General features: G+C 43.6%; 1 protein-coding gene across 1 annotated transcript in view; it reads left to right on the top strand.

Moving 5' to 3' along the window:
* The window catches only part of SLC24A3 (solute carrier family 24 member 3), a 327,458-nt gene that overhangs the window by 233,709 nt on the left and 75,685 nt on the right, over positions 1 to 18,064 (top strand). Inside the window, exon 6 of the mRNA XM_066595769.1 lies at positions 5,813 to 5,916. Coding sequence (XP_066451866.1) covers positions 5,813 to 5,916 — 104 coding nt within the window. The remainder of the gene's footprint in view (positions 1 to 5,812; positions 5,917 to 18,064) is intronic.

Genomic DNA, 18,064 nt, shown 5'->3' with positions numbered 1-18,064 from the left:
AGACTATGTCAGACTATGTAACTAATAATTGTGACACCACATATTCCTGTGAAGAGGCTGCGGCACCACAGCATCTTCATTTAGTAGATTGGTGAGGATCTTGAGCAGTGGACAACTGCCAATCAACTACTGATGGCCATTCCTGAGGATAGGTCATCAGTAGTGTAGTCCTGGAAAATCACTCCAACATCCCACCCCATACATCTTGGTACAAGTTGGGTTTAGGGACAACTTAAGGAAGGTTACATCAGTATGCGCTCAAAGCTTTCCTAATATGAATGCCGGATTTCACCTATAAATACAATGTGATCATGGGGTTTCCCAAGAGTGGCAGTGTTGATTAGGTATTCTCTCATAATACAATTGGCCATCATTGGTTTTGAATTAACAAGTGGGACTAGTGGTCACAAGCCTTTATATGTATCCCATCCATGTCAACTTGCTTACAATGGAAAGAGAAGATAGATGTGTGGTGTTGGCTGATCCTGTGATTCACTGGGCATAGGACTGTAGAGAAGACCTTTCCAGAGATGTGCATGTCCAGTACTCTACTTGGTCATAAATGACCACCAGTTATTCTAAATAGCATCCAATACATTCGGTTAGTATTCATAACTTTAATTCCCTATACATAGTTGTCACAGACATTATCAGATGTATAATAAACACTGCAAGTCATTAAAGCCATAAAGCAATGCAGAGAACACATAACCACAATGTCAGTTTATACTATTCTCGGTCTAATTGGGAAGAATTCTTTTCATTTGGCCCAATAAAACTCATTCTGAAGAAATGGAGCCGGTTGAATGAGAGCATGCAAAAATGTTCCAAATATCATTATGCACACAATTGAAAATAAACACATTTTGCCTTTTGGAACTCCTATTGTATATAGGATTTGTCCTTTGTCTGGGAACTTTCTTGGAAACATGATTAAAAGCAGACTTGCTAAATGGAGAGTAAAGCAGATTTTATAGATTGCTGTTATGACATTTTAGACCTAGGATGGTAGGAAGTTGATCAAACTATAAGAGTATAACATTTTAACCAAAAATGCAAATTAAACTAACCATATCCTGTCTTCGTTTTGTGTCTTATATATTTTAAGTGGTTGTTTCGTAAGAGACAACCCCTTTCAAATTGCAGAGCTGGGGCGATGTGCTGTATGGCTATCCATGTAATACAAGGACAAGTCTGCCAGAATGGGCGCAACACTAACTGTTCTGCATTCTGTTCTGGACTACAAGGTCCCCATCTAGAAGTTTCATGTTCTCTAATAGGCCATATGGACAGGGGTTGTCTTCATGAGACCATTCTTGTAACATAGAAACAAAAAATTTCATTATTCATTTTAATGGCAACATCACCTCTGGTAAAGGTCGTCAATAACCAATCAGCGGGGGTCCAGCTCTTGGGATCCTTGCCAATTAGCTGATTGAAAAGGGCACAGCGTGCGATTGCGTGCCGCAACGTCTTCTCAGGCATGTGACATCACATTCATTGGTCGCATAGTCTGAGAGCAGCTCAGTCCCATTCAAGTGAATGGAACTGAGCTGCAATACCAGGCACAGTAACAATACAATGTACACTATACAATGTATCACTATACAATCTAGGAAGTCCCAGCAGGATACCAGCTGTAAGAATGCTATCAGCACCGCCCTCTGAGAAAATCAGCATGCGGCACTGATAAGAGTCATTGCTGATTTCTAGCTTGCTAGAAATGAGCGATGAATGAGTAGTGGACAAACAGTCCACAATGGTGGTGCGTTTAGACGCAACGATTATCGCTCAGACGATGGCTTGTGAGTGAATTTTGAGCAATAATTGTTTTGTCTAAATGGCCCTTTACCCAAGCATTGCTGTCACTTTAATTGGCTGATCAGCAGGGATGCAGAGCAGTAGACTTGCACTGATTACCTATTGATGACCTATCCTGAAGATACATCATTAATAGTTTTGTACTAAAACACCCCTTTAAAGGGCTTGTACCAAGATCACAAATTATTCCCTATCCACAGGAGACCAATCTTAAGAATGGGGTTCCCATGTCACCTTATGCCTGTCACTGCGGGGTTGCTTGACCCCCCACAGTGATTTCAGAATTGTGGAAATTTCTGTGTGTCACAACTCCGCTATCTCTGGCGGTCTCATTGAATATGAATGGAGCGGCAGCTGGCTTGCATGACCATTGCTCCATTCCATCTCCTCCTTACTGCAGGGGGCGCAGTCAGCCCACAGTGAGGAGGATGAGGAACAGATCGATGGGGTCCCATTGACTTTTAAAGAGTAGCTGCACTTTTTGTGAAACTTTTGACATGTCAGAGAGCCCTGTCCAATGTTTTGATCAGTTGTGGTCCCCCTGCTGATCGCTAGAACTAGGGGCTGCAGCATTTACTCGAGTGCTATGCCTACGCTGTCTTCACTGCTTTTTGGCTCCTTGCAGCTGCTGAAGGTTCATAGAGGTGTATAAGTGTCTATCAGTGGCAGTTTCAGCAGCAGGAGCCCTACTGATCAAAACTTTTGACATGTCTCTATGACATGTCAAAAGTTTCACAAAAGTGCAGTCACTTTTTAATCAGTCCACCATTTCTGTCGGCACTAGATACAATAGCACAGTTTGCTATGGTGTTCTAGCCGTGAATGGGAAAATGGACGGATATATCAAAAGACTGTGATTTGGGGAACAGATAAGTGACATATATGATAGGAAATGCATCAACGTTTTTATGTAGAGCCATACAGAAAACTGTAAATATTGGAGGTTTTGGGAGACATTATGTCTTCTTCTTCATAACATAAAAAGGCAAGGGATTGGCAATATAAGCCATCATGATGATGAGCTTAGTACGATAGGACATTCTTATCCTCAATGTTTGAAGACTAGATCACTATAATCTTAGTACCTGTGTGGGAGGGAAACTAGTTTCTACAGAGTATGCCTATAATACAAGCTTCTTATTACTAACGTGGTCTCGAAAATCATTTATAGCAAAATCAAGGCATTTGGCAAGTTTTGCCGCCTTTCAGTCCAATTCTAAATCATGTTAACTAGGTTTCTCTTAGTCTTATTGACCCGACTTTGTGGTCCTTTCCAGTGATTAAAACTTTCAGTTTTATTTGGTACTTTGGATAAGTCAAAAGTGTTTCCAGCAAATATTTTCTCAAGATCTGTGAAGAGGAGAGTTGGCATTACTGGCAGGCGCTAAGTACAATTTTTTTTCAAGTGTTTGTAAAAGGCCCAGACTGACCAGTGATTGGCATGACGGTCCCTCAACTTTTCGATGATGTCATCGCCGGAGCTGTGCTCTTTTTTTAGCTCTTAAATGCCTAAAAAAATATGGTTTTTTTTGTATCTACATAGAAGAATCAAAAGATCTTAGTATCAAGTACTTATATTCCTATATCCCATGTAGGGAGATGGGAAAATCAAACACTTCCTTTTTTGTCCAGTATTATCAGTAGTTATTGTATTGTTGGAATGTCACATGTTCCTAATGTTGGATACCCCTGCGGTTATTACCATTCTTCTAAAACGTAAACCTCTTAAATGGACCTGATGTGAAGAAAATAAAGCAAGCATTGACAGTTTTTAACATTGCAGAATGAATAGTTTGTTAAAAAGAAAATGACCCTCACCAGTGATTGCTTTTCATCTCACCACACATGAGGAGGCACTGGGGCATCAAAAGCAATGTGAAGACTTTGCCACACAACACTATACAGTTGCAAGAAAAGTAAATAAACGCTTACGACTTACCTGGATTTCGGCATTGATTAGTAATGAAATGGAAATGTGATCTGATTGTTATCTAAGCCACAATTATGGACAAACAATCAAACCAAACTAATAATACACAAAGAGTTGTAGCATTCATGTCTTTTGTTGAGCACACTACTTCTAGCACTCAATACGGAGGAAATTAAGATATTCCAAAGGGTTCACTTACTTTTTCTTGCAGCTGTAAGATTTTAGCTTCTCGGTCTCAATTATGCATTACTTAGGGGAGGTTGGGGAGTGAAAGCGGATGAGATATTGGGCTAAGGCTGCTTTAGATGAGCCGATTCTCATTTGAACGAGCAAGTGACATCACCGCTAACTCCTTCCCTTGTTCAGCCTGTTTAGACAGGCAGATGGATCGTTGGCTCATTCACAAAAGCATCATTCAGTATCATTAAATCTTTCACATTCGCTGTATAATGGCCCATTTAGACACAACGAGAATCACTCAAAAATCGCTCAAAGCCGTCTTCTAAACCATTCTCGTTCTGTCTAAATGCAGGGACATCGTGCAGTTTTCGTGAATGAGTCGTTGATCGCTGAATTCTAGTTTGCTAGAATTGAGTGATTAGCTGCTATCAGCCGATAAGATTCTCTCTGCTAGTTTTTCTTATGCAAAACAACTGTATTGTTCTATTAGCGGCCGAGGCGGTGTCCCTCTCCGCTTGCATATTCTATAGTAGCTACTCAGCTACTATAAAGTATGCAAATATGATCGCTCAAAACTGTCACTCAAACTATCATTTGAGCAAGTTTTAAGCGATTATCTTTAAGTGTAAATGGGGTCTAAGGGTTAATGCAGACGGCCGGGTTGGCTTCCAACTGTGAAATTCTCGCAGCTGGATGTGACCTGTGCGCCTGCATAGACCTCTCGCTTACCCGTCCATTGTCTTCTTACTCCGCTATGTCATGTGCCGGCTGGCACACAGAAATGGGACATGCCGCAATTTTGTTACCGCATGAGTTTTCACGTGGTCAAATCACGGCTGTCTGCATAGAATTGCGTAAACAAATGCAATCCTATGGCAGCGTGCAATGGCGGAAATTCTGTGCGAAATCTTGCAGCTGAATTTCCACCCGCGAGCATTTAGCCTAAGAAGTACATTAAAAAAATGCAGTTGCGTGTGCAAATGTGCAACTTTCATTCCGTAAAAACTCGCGCTGATACGCTTACACTTTTGTGAATCCGGTCTAAGGGCTCCTTCAGACGAACGTATTTGCGCACATTTTTGGGAGTGTAAAATATACACGTGCAATATCCAGAGACTAGAACTCATTGATGTCAATAGGGTTGTTCTCATTAATGTTTTTTCTGCGCACGTTTCAGGCACGGGCAAGAAAATAGGACCGGCTCTAACTTTCAACGTATTTGTGCAGCAACGGTCTAATAGAGGTGCACAAAAGCACAATATGCTGTGCAATATTAAACCAGCCTTTTAAATCAGGGCAGGTGGGGTGTCGCACACACATATAAACATGCCCTGCGTGCACAAAAAAGTGCAGTAGTGTGTGTAGACAAGTGCACAAATCAACCTCATTTACGGTGCAAATACGTTTTTCTGAAACGTGCGGATTTTCGAATACGCTCATCTGAAGGAGCACTTACTTGACTATACAAATGTTTTTTTCTAAGGACTAAGATCCCCTTCTCACAGCAATATTTTCAGGCCACGTGTTATCCATGTATTCCCTAGACAGCAAATAGCCCTATATTAGCCTATGAGGCTATTTGCATTGTTGACGTTTTACACGAGTTGTTAGTCAATGTGAAAACAGTTATAGCATGTTCAGTGGCGAGAATATCACATGCAATGTGCAGGGTTCATGAGGATAGCACACAGACATGTATCTATATGCTGTCCAATGCAAGTTGCCCTTGTGTTTTTTGGGCACAACTTGTCTACGAATGTCCTTAGTAGGAGTCTGTGCAGTTTACTTCTTGATGTACCGTGCCATAACATACCCATATGAGACCGGTCTTACTTACAGCGATTTGTGGTTCTTCAAACTAATAAAGAATCCCTCTTGCAGGAGTGTTCATCACAAAGGGAGATGTGGGAGTTGGAACCATCGTTGGTTCGGCTGTATTCAACATCTTATGTATAATTGGAGTCTGCGGCTTGTTTGCGGGACAGGTAAGACAATGAGCAATGGTTTAAACTTTTTTTTTTTAATTGTCTTTTAAAATGTAAAGTTGTAGTTTTTACTTTATATATTTGTTTCAGTTTGCTGTACAAATAGTTGGTGAATATTGTGTTTCCATTGCAACTTGAACTTTAGTTTCCTCAGGATAGTGGAGGTGCCGGCTGATTGATTGTCTCATGAAAAAAAAAATCACATTCAGCCTCAAAAAGGATTTCTTTTAACATCACCTAAATTATTGAATTCAATGGATTAGGCAGTACCCATGCCATTTAAAAGATGAACGTTGATCAACCTGCAGTTGGTTATTCTTAACCTTAGACAACCATAATAGCAAAAAACTCAATCAGCAGGACTCTGTCTTCAGTTGACTGTATAATGTAAAGTTAGGGGAAGAAGAGATGGGCTAAACCCAGTGTTACATTTACTGCGTCATCCATGAGATTGAGTTAGGCCAGCTGCACACGATCAGGTCGGATTCCGCATGTGGGATCCTGCAGCAGAATCCGCCCCTGTGCCCGGCCGGTGAACCCCGTGTACCTGTCCGAATTCTTCTTTTCTGTACGGCGGACATGCCAGCCGGCGCACATGTGTAGTACAGATAATGCTACACCGTGGCTAGGCAATGATGCGGATCCTGTGATAATGATGATTGCGGAAGGGACGCGGGTCGGATGGCTTCCATTGACTTTAGTGGAAGCCGTCCATATGAAATCCACCTTCAAATAGAAAATACTACAATTTTTTTCCCTGCCAGGGGAAAATTGCAATTATTTCTGCTTGTGGGCAGGAAAAAAATGCCTTTCCATAGTATGCTATAGAAGGTATCTGCTGCGAAATCCAGAGACGGACACCCGCTCCGGTTTCTGCAATCCAAATCCGGACGTGTGCAGCCAGCCTTAGGGTCCTTTTAGATGAGCCGATTCTTGTTTGAATGAGTGGACGAGCTGGTGACGTCCACCACTAGCTTGTTGACTTTCATGCAGCCTGTTTGGATAGGCAAATCATCGTTGGGCATCGTGAACTTTTCGTTCACTTCTCGTTCAGTGTTTCATATTCATATGTGAAACACTGAATGATCAATGGTTAAACATAAGAAGAAGTCAACAATGATTTTTATGCCAGCCGAAAATGAACCACGAACGAAAAGCGAATGATTCTCGTTGGCCATTTAGTCGTTGGCTTGCATTTAGACCAAACGAATATTGTTCACTGGCGCTTGTTTGAAAACAATAATTGTTACGTCTAAAAACACTATATGTTGTTTTTACCGAGGGTCTTGATAGAAGAAGCTATACTCACTCTCCGTACCGTGTTATCAGTCTCAAGGTCGACAGGGTCAGCTGTCAAATCCTCTCTCAACCTGTGGGTGAATGCACACAGAGGAACAATATGGGCCTACCAGGCTATGGGCACAATCAGAGGTGTAATTTGAAGCTCCTGGGCCCCAATGCAAAACCTGTAACAGGGCCCCCAACTATAATGCTTTATTCATAGTACTGGGCTCCCTATATGGAGAAGAGAGACCTTATGGGCCCCTAAGACTCCTGGGCCCGGGTGCAACCGCATGCCCTGCATCCCCTATAGTTACACCAGTGGGCACAATATTAATAACCTTTAACATAATGACCTGTAATACAGAATGGATGAAATCAAATGTTGTAAAGTGTAAGAAATACCAGAAATAGCACATTTAAAAAAAGATAGATTACATGTTGTCAATGACTCACAAAAAGTTTTGACGTAGTATGCTCGGTAGTAACATAGTACTCAATAGTCTCTGAAGATGAACTGGGATTACTTTTTCTTGTTTCTAACTTCCATCTATTATCATTATAGTAAGTGTCACTTACTTTTAAGTAGGCTGAATGGGTTGTGGCTTTCATGTTTTTCCTTCATTGTTCTGCTCCTTTTTCACTCTCTGTCTCTTTATGCCTTTAATCTCTGTTTGCTTTCTATTCCATTATCATACAGTATTTCACATTCAAGGCCACAAGTCTTTGAAAGCTGGGATGCATTTTTATCAAAAATCAGCAAAGTCGTTCCAGGGTCTCATAACTTATGTAACTTTCACCTGTATGTTTTTTTTGCCTTTTTTGTTATCATTAAATCCCTGGTTACTTATAGCCACAATTAAGGGTTCATTCTCAAGGTCATCATTTTCTGCCCATATGACCTTCCTTCTATCAAATAACTTGGATTATTATTTTTACTAGCCGGTTATCAAATATCAATTCTTTAAGTAGGTGTTTAGGTGAAGGAAACCTCTAGTTAAATTTAGGGTACATTTCTTTTTAGGGTACATTTCCATGAGTCATTTTTGTAGCATTTATTGCCACAATTTTTGGGAGAATTGTGGTAGTTTTTACAGATATGTTGGGGTTTTGCAGTAATTACCGTAAAAAAATGACACAAACGACTCATGTAAATGAACGCTAAGGCTTCATGTCCATGGGCACGCATGGATTCCCAGTGCAGAATTCCGCAGCGGTTTCTAGCCGCAGCCATGAGGCCAAAAAAGACATCCTCTCACCTGTCTGGACGCAGCACGAGTCTCCTCTGAGTGACCCACGCAGATTCTACAATTCAATTTTGCCCGTGGACATGAGGCCTAAAGGTTATACATTATTAAAAAATACACCACAAGACTAGCAGATAGCAAATGTGGTGCCAATATTCAAAAAAGGGGTCAAAAAGTGAGCCAAGAGACTATAGGCCTGTAAGTTTAACCAAAATGTTTCATTGTGGGCAAAATATTTGAGGGTTGAAATGCTATCCTGGAGTATCTCACTGAAAATAAGCTTATAACACAGCATCAACATAGGCTTATCAGGAATCAATCCTAAAAAACTAACATAATCGGCTTTTATGAGGAGCAAAGTTCTAGATGGCAATCCTTTGTATCTGTGAAAAGAGAATAACAAAATTCAGGTCCTGTTCACAGAAGGAGAATTGGGTCAATTAATGCATTTACGAATACTATGTGTTGTATATCAATAAATGTATTATTAAATCTCTTTTAAATGTATTATTTGAATATGTCCTGCTTTTGTGAACTACCTTATTCAACTTGCTGCTACTCTCATTGTCAAAATTTTAAAAAATAAGCATCTAGAAAGAAGGGGTTTTTTTGGTGCATAACTCGGTATGCAGTTCCATCTCAGGCAGACATGTAAATGATTGGAGTTGTGGTGTGATTAGAAGATCGGTCTTGTCACCTGAGGACCTAAAAGTGGTTTCACCCCTGGCCTATAAAAGGGTCTCGGAGGCTCCTTGTGTGTACTGGCCTCTTCTTCCACTTGTGTAGAGCTTGTTGACTGCTAGATGCCTCTTTGATGAAATCAAATACATTTTGCCCAGTTAACAGAGTTTAAGAGGAGTGTCTAATTGGAAGGCAAGAAGTTGGATGGTCGTATCAACGAATTGCACACTCCATGGGCCATTCTGACCAGACTGTTAGGAGATGTTGGGACCAGTGGTTATATGAAGGCAAACAAGGTGACAGAGCTCCGGATGCCTTCAACAGACCACCAGTAAAGAGAATTGTCTGATCAGCCAACGAGTACAAGCCGCTCCAGCTATTACAGGTCCCTGTGTCTGTCAGAGACATTTCCAGGGACTTGACTGAAGGACATTTGGTCTCATGACGCCAATTATATTTACCTCCGTTTGCCGTGGTATTGCTAACAACGAAACTGAACCACCACAGACTGAACTAGGTTGTCTTCAGCAACGAATCCAGCTTTAGTTTGGGCACTGACAGTGGCTGTGTTTGGGCTTGGAGACTTAGGGGACATCCTGCAGCCACATATATTCCTCTTATGGCAGGGCTTCCAGTTTTATAATGTTTGACTGCACACAGATAGGGTATCACAGGAATGCCTGCACAACATTGTCACATTTCCTCCATGCCTACCCGTATCACATCTTGTATCCCAGCTAGAGGTGGTACAACAGTGTACTAGAGTCTCCATGCCTGCCTGTATCACATCATGTGTCCAAGCTAAAGTCGGTACAATGGGGTACCAGAGCCTCCATGCCTGCCTGTATCACATCTTGTATCCAAGCCAGAGGTGGTACAACAGTGTACTAGAGTCTCCATGCCTGCCTGTATCACATCATGTGTCCAAGCTAAAGTCGGTACAATGGGGTACCAGAGCCTCCATGCCTGCCTGTATCACATCTTGTATCCAAGCTAGCAGCAGTACAACAGGGTACTAGAGCCTCCATGCCCACCCGTAACACATCTTGTATCTCAGCTAGAGGCGATATAACAGTGTACTAGAGCCTCCATGCCTGCCTGTATCACATCTTGTATCCAAGCTAGAGGCGGAACAACAGGGTTCAGTTATCCACAATAAATGATCTTTTGCTCTGATATTGTAATCACTTACTTATATCAATGTTACAATCGCACAGACAAAGTTTCATTTGATTCTGACAACTCCTTCTAGGTGTTTGATTATTTTTGACAATGAGTGTATTTTATTATTCTCTGTGCATCCTTTGGCTACTTACTTGTCTCTCATGGCTGCGGTCTGCAGGCAGAGCAGCAGTGGAATGTTTGATCTCAAAAGCTTTCAGTGCTATTGTGCTCACATAACACAATCCGATCATGTCTGCACACCGCCATAAACTTGCAGACACTGTTGGCTTTTTTGTAGGATAAAGCGAATACTATAGAGCGCTATGTTCCTTTTCTTTTTGTTTTAGATTGACATGAAAGGTTTGTATATAAAATGAGAAAGATAAGACTAGAAGAAAGTATGTGCTATTGAGTTAACAACTGGAATGGTTATTAAGGGTACATCCGTAGATATGTTCAGAGTCACCAATGGTGTACCACAGGGGTCAGTAGGACCACTTCTGTTTAATATATTTAACAATGCACTTGTAGAGGGCTTAAAGATTGGAATTACAGCCATGAGAAAAATTGAGGACTTCCTCTTTGAATTCAAAATATGGGCCCTAGAAGGTCTTAAAATAAGGTAAATACAACCTCCGATGTACAACAACACATGATAGCTTACACCGTGTCATTATTTACTTAACAAAAACTTGGCCAAAATGCTGAAGCAATGTGTGAAAATTTCAGTAGACCCTTAAAGGGGCTATGTCATTACTCCCCAGGCAGTATTCTTACCCCATTTCTCCTCCTCAATCTTCTCCTTGGTCCTCCAGTCACCTGGGTCACATCACCTCCAGCCAGCCGGATCCTCTTCTTCCTGTTATGAGGCGTCCATTCTCGGCAGTCTCCTTCCTGCAGGTTAATGTACCCGGTCACTAGTGACGTAGCGTTCACTGCCTAGCAGGGAATACTGAATCACATGACGGGCTATTGCCGAGACTGCGCAAGTAGGCTGTCTCGCTGCGAGTGTTCATATACTATTGCCATGGGACAGCCAGGAGAAAATGGCGTTAGAAGACTGCCTGGAGAGGAATAGGTAATACCCTTGATTATGATTATCAGCAAGTGTTACTCTATAAAAGCAGAGGTTTTGGCAGTTTGCTAGTCGGGAGCATTTAGGCGTGTGTTACACAATACCAAGGAGGAAAGACATCAGCAATAATCTTGGACTGTTGCTGCCCATGAGTCTGGAAATGGTTATCAGGTTGTTCTCAAACAATCTGAAGTCCACCAATCTACAGTGAGAAACATTATTCACAAGTAGAAAACATTCAAGATAATTGACAATCTTCGCAAAAGTGGACGTCCGAGCAAATTTCCCCCAAGATCGGACCATGCAATGCTCAAAGAAATTGCAAAAAAACCCAAGAGTTACATCTCAGACACTGAGGCTTCAGTTAGCATAATAAATGTTCAAGTTCATGACAGTACAATTAGCAAAACAGACTGAACAAGTATGGCTTGTTTGGAAGGGTTGCCAGGAGAAAGCCTCTTATTTCAAAAAAGAACATGGCAGCACGGTATTATTGTATTTTGTCACCACCCGGAAGCTGGGGGCTTGACAGGTCTTGGATGCAGGAACGCCTCTCTTCTACACCCCTAGCTCCCGATAGGGTGACTTCTGTAAAGTCCTTGAAGGTCCTATAGCTGCAGCCTCTGTCCTGCTATTTGGCTGCCCTGGAGGGCTATAAATGTAAGCCTAATAGGAAAACTAACCCCTAACCATAACTCTCCGCGGCAGCCAAAAGGCAGTACAGAGGCTGAAGCTGTCCCTGGGTGCCGTCGTGCGCCCATTGATTTGCACCCGCTGTAGCGGCTGTGAGCTTCGTCCCCGGCTGCAATAGCTCTGGTCACTCAACCAGCATCCTGCAGTTCGCCCCACCAGCGCTTCGCTAGCTTCTCCAGCACTACATGAGCCGCCCCTCCGGCGCTCAGCAGCGCTCAGATGGACCTCTGCCTCTGTTTGCAGCCTTCTCCCCCACACAGCATCAGCCATCTCAGCGGCACTCAGATGCTGCGGCGGGTCTGTTCGCGAGCCTTCTCCTCCCACTGCATCACGCACCCCTTTGTCACTCTGCACCGCATCTGACGGCTGCCTTCTCTACCAGAGCATAAGGGGACTGATGGTCGACAGTGGGCCACGAGGTACTCCCCCACAGCATCAAGAGCCGAGCAACTAACAGCAGGGCACAATGGCCGGTAAAGGGGACCACAGGTGCCACAGAACAGGCCCCGGGGACACTGACAGCGGGGCCACTAAGGGGACATCGTAAGGGAAGATGGGCGCCCACACTCACAGCAGCGCTGGTGGCAGGGCACCGGTGGCAACACTCAGTGCCAGGACCTATGAGGCTGAGAAAGGGGAGGCTGCTGCGTAGGCAATCACAATAAAGGGGCGTCACCGACCTGTTAAGCAACCGCAATCTTGTCTCCACCCCTACTTCATGGTGGTGACAAGATACAAGAATACCTGGCAGCACAGCTAAAGTGTCAGGTCCGGTGGCTCTGGGGGTTTCCGTGCCTGCACTACCGGTCCTAGTACCTGGGCTGCGGGGGTGCGGCACAGGGGGGCCCCAGTCTTTGTGACCTCTCCTGCCCACCGTGACCCGGTATGCCAGCTCCGGCTGTATGCTCCCGTGCGCAGGGGGCATACGCCTAGTTAGTCGGGTTGCTGGAGATGTGGCGGGTGCTGTCCCACACCGCGTTCCTGTTGCCATGACTCCTGGGCGCGCCTGCCGGTCTGTAGCAGGCACCAGGGGCTGTTCTTCCAGCGTCCTGGTTTTGGCTTTTGCTGCTGTCAGGCTCCCCGCCCCAATCAACTGCTGGGGCGGGAGCTCTGACGGCATTTAAACACCTCAGTTCCTGTCAGTATTTGCCAGTGTATGTTTGGTCTCCAGCTACACCCGTGTTCCTTTGTATTAATCTTCTGCTTTGACTTACCTGCTCTGGACTTGACTTACCTTCGCCTGACCCCTTGTACCATGTTCTCTTCCATTGCCGACCCGGATTGCCTGACCAGCCTTTGTGTGTTTGTTTGCTTCTTGTATTTGTCTGTTAGTCTGACTCTGCCCCGCATCCCTGGGGAGTCTAGGGACTGTCATCCAGTTGTCGCCCTGGGGCCTAGCTTAGGGGGGCAAGTAGGTGAGGACAGCGGTTGCGGGAAGTTTTCAGGGACTCCCAGCTACCCAGACCCCAGTTCCCTGACATATAGTTTGCAAAATTGCATCTAAACAAACAACAAGACATACAGATGAAACCAAAGATGTTTGACCATAATACCCAGCGCCACATTTAGCAAAAACCAGCCTATCAGCACAAACACCTCATACCAACTGTCAAGCACAGTGGTGGAAGGGTGATGATTTGGGCTTGTTTTTCAGCTGCAGGACCTGAATACCTTGCAATCAACCACAAACTCCTCTGTATGCCAAAGAATTCTAGAGGTGCCTGCCCTAGGTTCCTGCCTACCAGACAAAACGATTTGCCAATGACGCGTGCTGCGTTGCGGGGGGGAGAGGCCAAGACAGGCACGTCACAGTGGGGAGGAGCCAAAAACTGGTGCGGGGTCGAACACGGCTTGATGCTCGTTTGAGTAACGAGCACCATTGAGTACACTAATACTCGAACAAGCATCAAGCTCGGCAGAGTATGTTCGCTCAACTCTACATGCAACGAGTCAATGATTATAGAGACACTGACAAATCTACAGCAGAATAGCTGAAAAGAAAAGAATCAAGGTGATACAATGGCCAAGTCAAAGTCCAGACCTCAACCTAATTGAAATACTGTAGCAGGACCTAAAGAGAGCTGTTCATAAGCAAACGCCTACAAACCTCAATAAATTAATGTTGTAATGTTGTAGAGAAAAAGGGCCAAAATGAATCCAGAATGACGTGAGAGACTGATAAAGTCATACAGAAAATTATAACTGCAAGTTATTGCTGCTATGGTGGTTCTACAAGCTACTAATTCACGGGGTGTACTTAAAGAGACTCTGTGTCGCCATCTTTTTGCACCCCTCTTTGAGGGCAGCACAAGGTAGTGACAGTCACACTGATTAGAGTGGTGTGTCTGTTGTGTGGATCTGTGCAGTAGCTTTGGAGAAACTTGCATTTTATCAGTAGCAGCACATGCATAGGGGACTACTTAAAGTAGTCCTGGTTATTCCTGAAATGCAGGCTAGCTATACCCACCCCGCCCTCCTGTCACTGATTGACTGCTGTCTGCCTACTACTTTGTATAGAGAGCCAGCTGCCAATCTCTAGCTGGAGAGTGGGACAGGTGTGGCCAGCCTGCAGCTCATGAATATGCAGGACTAGTTTTTTGTGTGGCTGCTACTAATGAAATGGAAGGTTCTCTAAGGCTGGGTTCCCACATGGTGTATTCCCAGCGGAAATCTCACGGTTTTGAGTGCAGTGAAAGACTGCAAGATTTCCGCGGGGAAAGTGCTGCTTCAAAACCCGTGGCACTTAGCCGCGGGTTTTGGAGTGGCTTGGCCACACACCTTTCCGTTGCAGCCGCGCTCTCCTCTATGGTAGAAAAAAAAAAGAATGGGCATGCTGCGGCCGGGGAATCCACGCCGGCTTTGCCGCAACGGATTTGCCATTCCGTGTGGACGAGATTTCTGAGAAATCTCATCCACATGGCTGGGCAATCCCAGGATTAGCGACCACAGGCATCCGCCCTGTGTGAACCCAGCCTTAAAATAGTGCAGAGATATACACAGCAGACATATCACTGTAATTAGTGTGACAGGCATTACCATAGGGTAAATGCACATGGACAATATTTTTGGCCCAAAAATCGGACAGGGATAGCGCCCATTCATTTGAATTGGTGTATTGTGCACATGGGCTTTTTTTTTAACTCGGATGAATACTCCAAGTTAAAAAAAAAATCGCTACATGTCCTACTCTTGTGCAATTTTTGGACAACAGTAGCACAGGTCAATATGCTGTGTTCATCACATCGGACAGCACATGGACGGGATGTCTGAGTACTCTCCAATGTATGTTCCGCCCAAAAATCTTGAGCGCAACTTTTAACCCCTTAAAGGGGTTGTCCCGCGGCAGCAAGTGGGTCTATACACTTCTGTATGGCCATATTAATGCACTTTGTAATGTACATTGTGCATTAATTATGAGCCATACAGAAGTTATAAGAAGTTTTTCACTTACCTGCTCCGTTGCTAGCGTCCTCGTTCCCATGGAGCCGACTAATTTTCGCCGTCTAATAGCCAAATTAGCCGCGCTTGCGCAGTCCGGGTCTTCTTCTGTTCTCAATGGGGCTCCGTGTAGCTCCGTGTAGCTCCGCCCCATCACGTGCCGATTCCAGCCAATCAGGAGGCTGGAATCGGCAATGGACCGCACAGAAGCCCTGCGGTCCACGGAGGGAGAAGATGCCGGCGGCCATCTTCAGCCGGTAAGTAAGAAGTCACCGGAGCGTGGGGATTCAGGTAAGCGCTGTGCGGATTTTTCTTTAGGTCCCTGCATCGGGGTTGTCTCGCGCCGAACGGGGGGGGGGGTTGAAAACAAAAACCCGTTTCGGCGCGGGACAACCCCTTTAAGGACATGGCCTATTTTGGGCATAAGGAAGCAACAATTTTTGATATTTTTTCATCTCCATTTTTCAAAAGCCATAACATTTTTATTTTTCCGTCGACACAGTCGTATAAGGGCTTGTTTTTTTGCGTGGCGAGCTGCAGTTTTTATTGGTACCATTTTTAGTTACATAGACTACATTGTAAAACTTTTATTTTTTTTTTAATGATCATAGGGAGAAAAAACGCATCAATTCTGCCATAGCTTTTTTTTTTTAAGTGTTAACTATGCAGCATAAATGACACACTACATTTTTTTCTGCAGTCAGTACGGTTATGATACCAAAATTCTTATATTTATTTGTGTTTTTCCACTTTTCCACAATAAAACCCCTTTTTTTTTAAATTATTTTTTTTTTCCAAAATCACTGCATTCAAAGTCCAATAACTTTTTTATTTTTCCATGGACGGAGCTCTCTGAGCCCTTATTTTTTGCGAGACGAGCTGTAGTTTTTATTGGTCCCATTTTGGGGTACATACGCTTGTTTTGATCACTTTTACTGCGTTTTTTGGAAAGCAAAATGCTAAAAATTAGAATTTTGCCTCAGTTTTTTGCTGTGCAGGATAAAAAGTGTGTTCAATTTATTGTACGCGTCGTTATGGAAGCGTCGATACCACACATGGGGGATTTTTTTATGCTGATATGAGAAAAAGCATTGAGAAAAGGGTTTTTGAAGATTTTTTTGACATTTTTATTTTTTGTACTTTATTTTGCTCTTCTTTTTACACCATCTGTGTCCCTTTCAGGGACTTACACTGCAGCACTAATGATCGCTACGATAAGGCATGGCAGGACTTCTCTCCTGCCATGCCTTATCGCTTATTATAGCGATCTGGCGTTCTGTTGCCATAGCAACCAGCCAGGCTCTCACGATGTTATCGCGAGAGCCAGCTAATGTCACAGAGGAAGCGCGCTCCCTCTGTGAACCCTTTCCCTGCCGCGATCTACTTACATCGCGGCAGGGAAGGAGTTAACAGGGGGCGCATTTCCGATGCCCCCCCACTGTCGCAGTGGGAGGCCAGCTACTAGTGACAGCCAGCTCCCTCTGCGGGATAGCGTGAGATCTGCTATGATCTTGCGCTATCCCTATTATGTAAGGGTACCCTTACGTCATGGGGAGGGAAGGGGTTAAAACACCTGTATGCGTGTACCCTCATGCTGCTCTCAGTAAGGACTGCAAAAACATGGTTATAGATTCCCTTTAATTTTTCACACACTGCTTCTGCATTTTACGCTTGTTTTTGTTAAAAAAAAGTCACATCACGGTGTACTTTGTCATGTGTTGTTACAACAAATGCAAATGCACACTTTACTGTCAGAGAAAGCTGCATCTGACCAGAAATGTAAAATGTAGTGTTCACGAATCACTGCTAATGTATTGCATGAGTATGCAAGGTCCACCAGAACAGGAGAGACATTCTTACAGCGTGACTCATCATTCCGGGATAAAGCGGTCTCACACAACCAGATTTCAATTGCAGATTCTGCGAGTGTATCTTTCATGGTAATATGCGAAATAATCAAATGCATTGAATTACGCAGTTCCACTCACATTAGCAGGTCGGAATTGTGTAATCCACTCGCGGAAAATAAAACGCAGCATGTGCTACTTTACCACGGATATCTGCAACATAAATCCCATTGTTCTTTATGGTCACAGATATACTCAAAGCCCATACACAATTACATCCGCACTATGGCAAAGCGACGGCGCAGGAAAAATAAGCAACAAAAAAGGTGTACTGCGCATGACCGCCTGCGTGAGTAAAAATTGTGGCCGTTGGCTGGGTCATGGCTGGGCTCACAGCTGGAATCCGGTGCTGGTCTCTGCAAGTGGATTCCAATTATGGCCATGTGAGCCCAGACTTATAGAAGGGTCCCAAACAAAGATAACCCCAGTAATATGCCCTGATAGAGTTCTGTCTTAACCAGGTTTTTTTGCTGAATGCCTTCCATATATAATATGTTTTTATATATGATTGATTTTTTTTTTAAGATAAGCCGCACTAATATACACTTTTATTTTTAATTTATTTCCTGATTTAAAAAATCAATACATTTGTAAATAACGATAATAGAAATCCTAAGTATTGGGTATTAAGTGAAAACATATTAATTTTGTACAAAATAATG

The sequence above is a fragment of the Eleutherodactylus coqui genome, chromosome 3, assembly GCF_035609145.1.
Source record: "Eleutherodactylus coqui strain aEleCoq1 chromosome 3, aEleCoq1.hap1, whole genome shotgun sequence".
Taxonomy (NCBI): Eukaryota; Metazoa; Chordata; class Amphibia; order Anura; family Eleutherodactylidae; genus Eleutherodactylus; species Eleutherodactylus coqui.
The sequence above is the reverse complement of the archived record's forward strand: the minus strand, read 5'-3'. Positions and strand labels throughout refer to the sequence as shown.